Source organism: Gallus gallus, chromosome 5 (assembly GCF_016699485.2).
Source record: "Gallus gallus isolate bGalGal1 chromosome 5, bGalGal1.mat.broiler.GRCg7b, whole genome shotgun sequence".
Lineage (NCBI taxonomy): Eukaryota > Metazoa > Chordata > Aves > Galliformes > Phasianidae > Gallus > Gallus gallus.
In genome coordinates this window covers 29,586,928-29,599,215 of record NC_052536.1, presented here as the reverse complement: position 1 = coordinate 29,599,215, position 12,288 = coordinate 29,586,928, and the positions used below count along the sequence as shown (strand labels likewise).

The window sequence follows — 12,288 nt, the reverse complement described above, 5'->3', positions numbered from 1 at the left end:
GAGGAAGAGAAAAACGTGAAAAGAATGCAAGTAAAGTACATGCCTAGAACTCATTATTTCAAAAGTGCATATTCTTGGAATATTCAAGCGTCCAACCAACAGTCTGTAACTGTATCATTGTAACTTTCAGTCAAGATCAGTCAAGCTACTAATAAATAACAAGCAGATAATACCTCTGTGTTCTGTGTCAACTGCTGAACAGTAAGGACATCAAGCTGTGGGTCTGTTGAATTTTTGTCAAAATATGAGGCACTAGTGGAAAATACATCTGTTCCAAATGCAGCCATAAAGTCATGCAAAAATAATAATAAATCTATCTACTCATTTTTAGCACAGAGCTAGTGCTCTCAGAGCTGATAAGCAGCAATTTGTTCTTTAGTCTAGATATTTCAATTGTACAAGAAACAGAGGCAATCCAACATTATCTTTATGCAGTTGTGGGATTTTGTGCATTTCTTCCATTATATTCCATAGGAGAGCTGGGAGCCTATCAGCATACAGAATGACAATGTTTCTGCCTTTATTAAATCTCTTTTCTGTTAAAACAAAAGGTCTGATTTTCTCTGTATGCTGTCATATCTACTGCCTATCTTTGCCTGCTTCAGAGACATAAGAATTGGGGGTGGGGAGAGGTAATAAGAATTATGTCAATAGCAGATATATTTCTAAAAGGAAGTTATACAAGTTGTTTTTCACATAGACTTTCAAGGATGAAGAATTAAAACAAATATTTATTTGCTTATAACACTTGCACAACATAAAAGAATTTTGCCATTTAACTCTTCCTGATGAGGATCTGCTGAGCAATGAGTAAAACTGCTCAAGTGAAAAACAGCAGAAAAATGGAAAGTTTGCAGAAAATATGTTATATGTATATACGTTAAGTTATATGGAGACACACGGACATAAATCATTTCACAGAGCACACATACAAAGCGAAAAGTAGTAGAACTTGACAATCAAATACCAATATAAAATGAGAGCCCTGATATACACTACAGTAATCCAAAACAAGAAGTAAGTCAATTCTGAAAAAGAAGTGATTTTCAACTGTTCCCTCAAATTCTGAAACTCAAAGGATCCTTTTTTAGAATCAGAACCATGCCTGATCATTTCTGTTCTTTTCATTTGAGCACAATCAGGACAGAAAATAAGAAAACTAGTTTACTCTATACACTACAGTATTCTTCCAAACCTCTCTGTCAGTGTATCCCTTGGATAGAAAACGTGTAAGAATCCCTGTTTTTAAACACAAGCTTTGCTCTACAACTTCTTCTGTTCAACTCAGTGAAGATGATGAAAATACAAGAATATATTCCAATAGACTTATCAAAATTATACAGAGAAGTCCAAAAGTAAGAGCTTGCAAAGACAGAACAGTATTATAGGGAACGGAAAGTAATTGCTAGCTCAAATTCACGTATTTACTTCCTACAACTTCTACTGTGCTGCTCTTTTGGGTTCAATCCCACATTTCTTACAGCATTCAAAGTTCTAAGTACATTCAGAAATTACATGAATTCTTACAACACCAAAATCATTCTGCCAGTTTTGTCTGAACTATACGGCCCTTCTCTTTCTTACCATTTAAATTCAGAAGAATCTTTCAGCCATGGCCCAAAAGTGGAAAAGAATCACGTCCAAAATTTAATTTTTTCATCTAGTGACTTATCATATCTTGCAACTTGGTAGACTATTATTGAAGCATATATGCTGGCAGCTTTTGGTTGTTGTAAAGTGCACCACCTTTAAATGAAAGCAATCAAATCTATAATAAGATTTCAGAATCGTATTTTTAAACCTAAGGCATCTACTCACAACCAAAAAAAAAAAAACCAAAAAAACTAATGAATGACTGAAACCTATTTTGGGACACGCGGTTAAAAAATGAGGACAGCTCTTTACACACAGCAAGATTCTTCCAGCAAAGTGAAGTTATCCTATCATTTCCACGTCTCTTGCTCTTTATGCTTCAACAGCATTTTTTACTAAATTGATTCAAGACATTCCCTGAAGGCTTACAATGGACTTGTAGTTTACCTGCTAGGCACCAAAAGCAATATGGGAAAGGTTACTTTGCTACATACAAGGTTAATTGATACATAGATAAAATGCTAAAAAAAGGAAGTAAAATTATTTAGGAGCTGAAGTATCACCCTACTTTACACACAAACAGAATAAGCCCTAACAAAGTAGCTCTGTGTAGCTAGTGATATCAGCTGTTATCAAAGCTATCAAGTAGTTCTTGGTTAAGATCATTCTCAGCATGAAATTTTCCGTACTAATGGTTTGCTTCAGGTAACTTTTCCTCACTCTCACACCAATATAAAAAAAAGAAAAAAAGAGGTCAAAGAATGGTTGGAACATTTTTCTACTATGACTGAACCTATGGAAAAAAAAGCCTTTATAAACTCTTTCTTCGAAAAACTATAGACATTTCTCTGCCTTGAGTCAGCACCTTGACATCATGCTGGACGAGGGTTGTACACTTTGCTCATTTTGGGAAAGATAAAACCTCATCTGGTTAAGCTACATGCTTCTAGAATTCAGAGTTTGTACATGAAATTTGTATATAATAGAATTCAAGTTTGTAGCTGAAATGTGACTTGAAAGATTACTCTTAGAAGATCAGTAATTCTTTGTAACCATGCTGGCTTTGCATCAGTTTGAATTGACTAACATGCAAAAAGATTAAGTCTAGATATCAGGAGGAAGACCGTGAAGGCTGAAGACATTCCTATTACTAAACTAAATATATTACAGCTTTGCCATAAGCTGGAGGCATATTTTAAGTTACATACATACATACTTTGCATCAGCAAAGAGGAAGATGTGTGGTATTTAAATTAACAGCCTACAGATAATTAAAAAACTTACAAGTACAAAGCAAATACTACTGCAATAACCTTCTTAAACCCCAAAAGTAAGGAAGGCTGATAACAGGTCCACAGTAATGCAATACAATTTACCTTATGGTAAAGATCTGTGCATAGTACAGTAAATTATGTCACCTGTCTAACTCAGAGTGTATTCTTTTTTCCCTTTTAATTAACAAGCAAGCATTGACATCTTAGCATTCACTGTCACAGAAGAAATACAGTGTCAAGTCATCAGTTCTAATGCTGCCCTATTCCTCTGTCAGTAAGAACTACAAAAAATTCTAACAACCAACTTGCTCTATTGATTTATTTCACTTTGAATTCCTACACTAGATACTATCATCAAGTCAAAACGGTTTAATAACCCATCTTCTGATATCAGGGACAGCTAATGTTTCTGCATTTGAAAATGATAAGTGAGCCAGAGTATTGGACTTAGAAAAACTGAAGTGGAGCTACATTCTTAATATCTTTCGAACATGCATATAAATTATATAATGTAAGTCATTCTATACGTTCTCAGTACAGGAGAGAGATGGACCTGTGGGAGCGCGTCCAGAGGGCTAGAAAAATGATGCAAGGGATAAAGCACCTCCCTACAAGGACAGGCGGAGAGAGCTGGGGCTGTTCAGCCTGGAGAAGATAAGGCTCCAGGAAGACTTGAGAGCTGCCTTTCAATATCTTAAGGGGGGCTATAAGAAGGAAGGGGACAGACTCTTTAGCAGGGTCTGTTGTGATAGGAAAAGGGGAAATGGTTTCAAACTGAAGATTGGATATAAGAAAGAAGTTTTTTATGATAATGGCAGTGAAGCACTGGCACAGGTTGCCCAGAGAGGTGGTAGATGCCCATCATTGGAGACGTTTAAGGTCAGGATGGATGGGGCTCTGAGCAACCTGATCTAGCTGTAGGTGGACCCTGCTCATTGCAACGAGCAGGAGAGTTGGACTAGATGGCCTTTAGGGGTCTCTTCCAACTCAAAGATTCTATGATTCTGAAAGAACACACAGATCTAGTAATCCAGGCATACTGTGAATGACAAAGAGTTAACCACAAAATAAATGTCATAAAGCAAGAGTTCATATTCTTTTACACAAGTGTTCATTTTAGAAAGGTACACCTCCTTCTTCAGGGAAGCCTGGCTTTGTTCATCTATTGATATCTTTATGCTACCTACCTTTGCAGAGTTACCTACATTAGCTCATTTTAGTTAGCAAACAAAAACCACATTTCTAATTCTAAGGAGAATGTTTTAAAATGTATTTTCCACATTTATGATCTGCTCACTTTCCAAATATTATAAGAACGTAAGTATAATAATGCAAGTCAATTTGTCAGATTTTCACTGCTGAGAACTCATCAAATTTGTACCAGATCAAAGTTGTGACATCTCATTTGAAAAATTAAGTAATAAACAAATATCTGTAACCATTCTTTCAATTCACACTCCTGTTTAAAAGCATATAAGAAAATTCAATATATGGTTCTCTTTCCAACTATTTCTGTAACTGTTTCCTGTAAGTGTTACTACCTTGCCTTCATATTCTTCCAGTTAATGTATTTATATCACAATCATTTCTTCAGTATGCATGTATGGTGAAAGATGTTAGAAAAGATCTCATTTCACACCAGAATATAATGATATTAAAAAAAAAAGGCTTCTATGCAAATACAACAATTGGAAGTAGGAAAATTAAAGCAAAATAAACCAGTTTTGCAAAGTATAGCTATCAAAATGAGTCTGAACTGAAAGAAAAACAAACAAATCTGTGATTGAAACCACGCATTTAAGAACATATTACTTACATGTTTGAAGGTTGTACAGGTTTTAAATAGTGCTTTCCTAACCATAAACCTTTTCAAAGAATCAAAATGATTTGTTTTGATTCAGTAGATAAAACTTCAAACTTATTCAGTAATTCACAAAAATACCTAACCTCACAAAGAACAAAAATAAGAGAAACATCTCTTGATTAGTATAACTAAAAGCATATCATGTGAAAGTTCTGACATATTGAAAATACTATATTGTTTACATTTTGAGCAACAAAATAATGAGAAATCAGAATTAAAAAGAGTTCAAGAAATACAACCAGACAGACACCCTGCTAAAATCATTAACTTGGCTAAGGACAAGAGTTAGCCCTCAGAAAATCAACTCATTTTTTAAAAGCAGGTGTGAAACCAGCAACATGAGTTTCTAATGCCCTCAGTTTTTCTGTGTCTAATCAGCTACAAATAAACTTTTACCATTCTGTAAAACACAGCATTTTTAATTCGCTGGAACTTGCTGAAATTGTAGTTTTAACAACACAGAAATCATTGGATAATAAGAAGTATGGTGTAATAAGAAAGCAAGCATACTCTCTAGGTCATTATTCTATTTTACTTCAAAACAACTTAAAACAATCCTGGAGCACTTTTTAAATCAAATGCACAATCAAGCTGAGTAGACCTACATATGATCCTCACCCCTTTTTAAGCAACTCCAAAAAATCTGTATTATTGCTATATTAAGGTACTTTCCTCCCCCTTTAAGAAAGTACTTTGTTTCCCTGCTATTAATTATCAATATATATTAATGTTAAAAACAGACAAAATACAACTCCCCCCAAACATGTTTATCTAAAAGAAGGTAAAGTACATTCTAAAAGAAAGATTTAGTATTAACAATAAGACTGCTAGCAAGATCTCAACTTTTGGCATCCAAAGAACATAAAGTCAAATAAATGCATTGGTAATAATTGTGTTGGACCTTCACTTACCAGAAAGGCAAGTTACTAGAAGTAAACTGTATTTTGTTATATTCTCAGTTCAAAAGTACTATCCATGGCAACAGGCAGCTAGGCAGCTATGCAGCTCAGGGCAGGTCTCTTGATTTAACAATTTTGAGTTGTAATATCTTTCCTCTCAAGGCTATCTTACTCGTCCAACACAGAGGTTCATACCAGATCTCTTGACTCTCACTGTGCCTACTATGCAACATGCCGTTCAGAGAAATCAATATACATGACACAACTGTATTATTAAAACCAGTTATTTGGGCCCAGTTTTGCAACACTTATGCAAAATTGAGCTTCAGAAATTGATTCTGACATACAGAAGGAAACCTCTGAACCTTATTTATTTAATTCAGGTAACTTTTAATTTTTCCCTATAATCTGTGACCGAAAAATCCATGTATGTGGAAACTCTGAAATCTCTCAGATCTAAGTTGTACCAAGAAAAAGAAGAAAGAAAAAGCAAAGTAAAAAGGTCAAATACTCTCTGTAGCTGTTTGCTGAACAGTCTTCTAACACAATGGCATATGAAGGGTTCCTAAAATAATTTTAGGAAACTATTCTTTGTGCAATTGCCCATGCTACACATGTATTGCTAAAAATAAATAAATATGATCCAGTACAGCCTATCCCTCCACCTCTTTAGTCTATTATCTCCTTTAAAAGGCAGAAAACAATTGATCTTTTTTTTTAATCAAAGAGATTAACACTTGCTATTCAGGCACACATCTGTAGAGTGCTGATTACAAATCCTTGTCAAAACATACAACAGCAAACAGCTGCTTGACTGCTCTGTTGTTTTTAGTCATTGTGGCAGCCTTTTTTGTTTTCTGGAAAACAACCTAATGGCTGAGATCACTACGAATTCACTCTGAGCAAGAAGAAGCTCAAAATAACTGAATTCTGCACGTGCTCAGAGCCATATACGGTTTCACAAGGCTATAAATACAGCAGCTCTCTTTTACTCCCCATGTCCTTGACTCATTGTAGCCCATGGAGACTTCTGAATAGATCAGTGGCAGACTTTCCCAGGCAGATACAAATAGTATTCTAGGGTCCTTTTTCATCATCAAGGAAGGAGAGCCAGAAAAACAGTAATGTTTCAAGATGCAAAACTAAGAAAGTGTATATGGAGTACAAAGTGCTTACCTGCCGAGCTAAGCAAAACGCTGAAGTCTGTTCCTCTCTGTGATTCTCCACATTCTGTCTGTCCCTCTTTTTCTGCATCCTCATAGCGGTTCCAGTTTGAAACAATCTTTCTTCTTGAGTAGTTTTTCACTTCCTCTTCTTCCTCTCGTGATTCAGTATCACCATCATCCTCTACCTGTCATATTTAAACAGATAGCAAAGCCATTAGAACTCAGTAGCATTTAGCTCAGTATTTAGATAGTCACAAACACAATTAACTACAACCACAGAATTCAAACCCAGAAAGGCAGATCAGCCTGGCTAAGTGCCACCCCATCAAAATTTTAGATCAGGTGTGATCATATTCCTGAAACATATATAACACCTGAAATGTATTCAAACTACCTAGCAGAGCTTCCTATAGAGGTCTAGCAGTGATGCTGGTGCCAAATACTGTTGCTGTCCCTCCTGCTCTGGAAGCCCATACCAAACAGTTTCCTTTCTGATACTGCGGGGAGAGCAGAACTACTCATTTTAAGCACAGCATCTCTACCCAAGTGTTGTAGTGATACAAATGATAATTGAATGAAATGTCTGATATTTGTTGTATGAAACTGAACAAAGCCAACATAACAAGTATTGCAGAAGAAAAGCACAGATAGGCTTCTCTATGTAATACTTTCTATTTTAACCAACTTCCTTCAAGGCCTGAACTCAAGTAATATGAAATAATTTAACAAATCCATTTCCTTCATGAAGATCATTTTATTGAAGTACATGTGGAAAAATTAAATAGACTGCTGGCAGTCAATCTACCTGCTCAGATACTTAAAACATGCTGGGACTGAAGGGAAAACTGGTAACAGTAAACTTAAGATTCAAGAAAAACACACATTTGCCAAAGCCCCTAAGCACCATGGAAAACTCTCCCCTGCATCAAGTAAGCTCTCTTCTTCCACAGCTTGTGGTTCATCTAGAACAACCACTGCTTCACAGATAGAAAAGTCTGCCTCACAGTGAAAGGAGTACACAATCAGCAAGAAGAGAACCAAGAGCAGCTCAAGAATCTGATCAGAAGATACCTTCTGCAGTGGTCTAGAGCTCTCAAGAGGTAGAGGAGGGGAGTCAAGAAAGAAGATATTCCCTGTGCGCCTGCTCCCAAACACTCCTACTGGCAGCTCCACTTTCTTCTCTCCTTCACTTCATCTCTCCTTTTACAAACCACATTGTACTGCTGCCATAAAATGTAATTTTGCTGTCCCAACAGTGAGTGCATTCTCCATAACCAGAACAGTTAAATATAAGTTTGTCTACAGTGCTGCACAGCTTAAAGTGATTTCATTCAGTAAAAACCAATTTCAAAGGCAAGTCACCTTTCCATAAGTCATTATATATCCATAAACCAAAATGCCCTTATAGCTCACAATCAGACACTTGCTTTGAGGAGGACCTTGGCTTTGATAGTTTAAATCACATGTAATCCTGAAATAAATGTGAAGAGCAATTCATTATATCAAATAAATGTCCCTGTAAGTGAAGAGCTACAATATCTTGTGCAGAAAAATTGGTAAAGGCTTAAACAGTTACTGTGTCTCTAAAGCTACACTAGGTTTTATTTTTTTAAGCACAGTACTGTAGAATCACATGCTGATACAAGACTGGACAAACTGCCACATTGTATAAGTAACAAAATCAGAACTGGAATAATGACTTCAATATAAACAATCCACTTATATTCACAGAACAAGCTTCTTTCACCAGTGTTCAGAAGCCCTGCTAAGGAACAGCATGAAGGAATGGAAAAATCATCAAAGAGCATAAAAAGAGATTAGAAGCAATCATACAGATATATTCCCAGTTGTCAAAAAGCTGACAAGAGGGAAAATATTCTGTGCATTCTCATTGGTTTTGTGTAACTTTGAGAAAGAAAAAGATGTTATCTCTCTGTCAGATACATATTCTAAAATAGTTGTGAACAAATGGCTGTTTGCATGAGTGAGAGGATGAAGTCACAGCTCTGCGTTACTTGGGACTGACCGGGAGCTACAATTTCCATAGAACAAAGGCCAAATCCACTTAGATTAAAGATAAGAATGAATTTGTTTCTTTTTCTTCTCCTACAAATTAAATGATTCGCTATAATCCACTGAAGCCTAATGGAATTTTGTGCCTGAAATAACTTGGAGGTGATACAATTCACAAGCGAAAGCAAGAATAGTGCTACACAAATGAATTTGTGCTGTACTTTCTTTTTGTTTAAAGAAAAGATCAGAATCATCCAGGTCAGCTATGGTACTACTACTATTATAGCTCTGTTTAAAGGATGCTCTTCTTTCAGCCATCAACAAACAAAACAGGAGTATCATGTTATTTTAACAAGCTTCTACTAAACTAATATGGATTCAAATGTTTTCTCTTAAATGCAAAATAATGATGAACTGAATTCTTTTTCACATTCTGTTATTAGCTACAATGCAAACCTCAAGTAAACTGTATTTCGTAGCAGTTAATTTGAACTTGAATTAACTTGAACTTTAAGAAACAAACCACAATTTCCCAAGAGCGCTAACAGGCTCTGCACAGCCTAGTTCTTTCAGTGCTAACCTGAGATTTACTTTTGAGTTGTGTAAACTTCAAATACAAATCCCCTTACATCTCCCAATGAATATTTCAAGGAAAATTTTACATAATGCACAGTCCTGCTACAGGATGAAACCGAAAGTAATCATACTTGAATATTCAACATTCAAACAACATAAAGAAGCATTTTCATCATTTAAATTATGAATTATCAAAGACATTCAAATACATTTCTGATCAGTGAAGCTTCAGAAAATAATTTGCTTCTAGTGTCTTATGAGACAGCTACCATCTAAAAGTAACAACCTCAGAAACAAAAATAATCACAAATCTTCACTTCTTTCCCCTTATCTGCCTTAGCTACTGTTACTGAAAATGAATTTGAATCAGTACACAGCAGACTTCTATCTATAACGAAACAAAATACTTTCACCTTCCCCCATTTCCCATTCCCAAATAACAAATGACACAAGCTGAAATAAATTCTTGAAGTCAACTCAAATACAACCTTTAGAACAATATTACTCGGATAAGGAGAAAAACTTATGCTTTTAAGCAAATTTGAACTACTCAGTCCTACCATGCATGATGATATCACAGCAGTATTCATCTGCTCCACTTAAGGTAGTATTACATGCACTAACATTTGCAAATTTCATTGCAATTTTGAACATGGCGACAGTATGCAAGAATCCAATTGAATAAAACCAGGAAACCTTCTGACTGTTTTATCTTTAAGATGTGAGTTCTGCCTATATCTAAGCTAATTAAGGTCCTTCACACAACACCAAAAGAGCTAGGCTACTGTGTACAAGAATTTGCACAATTTGGGGCTTTTTGCAAGGACATATTTTTACCATTTGCCATAGCATACAACTCCACCTTCCTTCTGAAGGAAAGTAAAATGCACAGCATGTAGGACTGTAAGAGTATTTTAGGACACCCTCCTTTAGACACTGAATTTGCATACAGGGCTGGGGAAGATATGTTAGCGAGAAAAAAATAGGAAAGCAAGATTTCTGTTTGACATTTGTTACAGACAAGAACATGTACATGCACACATTCCAGGACTTTAAGTGTCAAAATGAAGTAAACATAATATTGAACAGGCAATTTCCCCTGGGGTCAGCCTTGGGCACCTCCCTGGAACCCAGAGTGTTTTCAATCAAACCAAGGCTGAGGCACACAATGTAGAAAGTGCAGCTCCGACCTCCCACATTCTGCTTCAATGACTCAAGCACCCTTCTCTGTAAGTGCAGTCAGTCCCAGCACATTAAGCACTAACGCTCAATGAGAACTGTTGAGCTCACAACCCTTTTAAAAACCTGGCAGTGCATCAGAAGTCAGAGCTTCCATTATGACTTTCTAAAACTTTCTATGAGACTTTCTATTTATTACCTTTAGGAAGCCACAAGAGTTGCTTACAGTCCTCTTTCTTCCTGTTTAGTTCTATTAACTTTGTAAGAAAAAAATTAAATGCCTAATCTTTGTTGGTGCTTAAAATGTTCTGCAACAGCCTGGAGGAACGTACAAACAACACATGCTCAGTTTGACATTCTTTGGGCCAACTACCTTTTCCCATTATATAGCTATCAGGCATTATTATATTTTCTTCCTTACTGATTTTGTTAGTATTTCTTCCAGTTTTCTTCCTGACAGTGCCTCTTCATAGAACATGTGAAAACATAAGGGCTTTGAGTCAACTGTCTTGAATCCCCTCTTCCTTTCTGGGAGACAGCTGCAAGGCTGCGGCCAAGTCCCAGTGAAATCCATGCTAAACTATCTCAACACCAATTTTTCTTTTCATTGGTGTAAAAGACTAGCAAGACAAAAAGGAAAACATCCCACAGATTCAATCTGACCTACATGATCAGCTGTATCACAAACGGACATATTTAAAATAGCAAGGCATCTCTGCAGGGACAATTTCTCCTTTCCTCCTCATCCCAATGTAAGCAGCATCTATTACAGCAACTACATTCTCACAGATAGAACTTCTAAGTCATAGGGTCAAAAAAACATTCAAAATTAAGCAACAAGGTAGTTTTAAATATCAGCACTTTAAATCGTTGCATGGAATACAGTCTGTACGCAGAGGCTTGTATTAGTGGCAATATAGCTAAGGCAGCTGAAATGAACCAGAGTGGTTCCTCTAGGCAGATGTAAAGGGAAGTAAAATCACATGAACTGCTCTAATAAACACATATCTCATTTTAATTACGTGGTTCAAAACTACATTATCAAGGTATGCATGTCTGTCAGTCTATTAAATACATACTCCACTATTAGGGAAAAATCTAACGAAGTATACCATCATATTGTTCTCTCCACCTAAGAATATTAATCATAAAATTATGTACAGAGAAAAAACTGCAAGGTAGAACAAGGACAGAAACCACTTTAAATCAAATAAAAGCAACATCACTATGAAGAGTGGGATACAAACTCCCAAACTATTCTTAGATAGCACTCTTAATCTAGATTTTAGAAAAGTAAATGAAAGATTTACAAGAAAGATGTGGAGGAGCCTGTTGGAGTGGATCCAGAGGATCATGAAGATGATCAGAGGGGCTGAAACACCTCTCCTATGAAGAAAAGCTAAGAGAGCTGGGCTTGTTCCACTTGGAGAAGGCTCCAGGCAGACCACATTGTGGCCTTCCAGTACTTGAGGAGAGCTTGTAAACAGGAAGGAGACCAACTTTCTACATGGTCTGACAGAGACAGGACAAAGGAGGATGATTTTAAGCTAAAAGAGGGGATTTTTAGATTAGATATAAGGAGAAAATTTTTACTCGGAGTGCTGAGGCCAAAAACTGTGAGCAGTTACCTTATCTATACCGGGTTGCTTTCTATGAGCACTACATTCACATCAAAACAACACTATAAAAGTAACTAACTATAGCAATCTTATCCAATTATATTA

General features: G+C 36.1%; 2 protein-coding genes across 3 annotated transcripts in view; one reads left to right on the top strand and one right to left on the bottom strand.

The window, feature by feature from the left end:
* The window catches only part of CHRM5 (cholinergic receptor muscarinic 5), a 48,054-nt gene that overhangs the window by 15,131 nt on the left and 20,635 nt on the right, over nucleotides 1-12,288 (top strand). The gene's annotated exons all lie outside the window — the stretch shown is intronic.
* AVEN (apoptosis and caspase activation inhibitor) overlaps nucleotides 1-12,288 on the bottom strand; it is an 84,890-nt gene that overhangs the window by 58,262 nt on the left and 14,340 nt on the right. For both annotated transcript variants that reach the window (NM_001005791.2, NM_001396340.1), the window contains exon 2: nucleotides 6,807-6,981. In NM_001005791.2, the coding sequence (NP_001005791.2) occupies nucleotides 6,807-6,981 (175 nt within the window). The remainder of the gene's footprint in view (nucleotides 1-6,806; nucleotides 6,982-12,288) is intronic.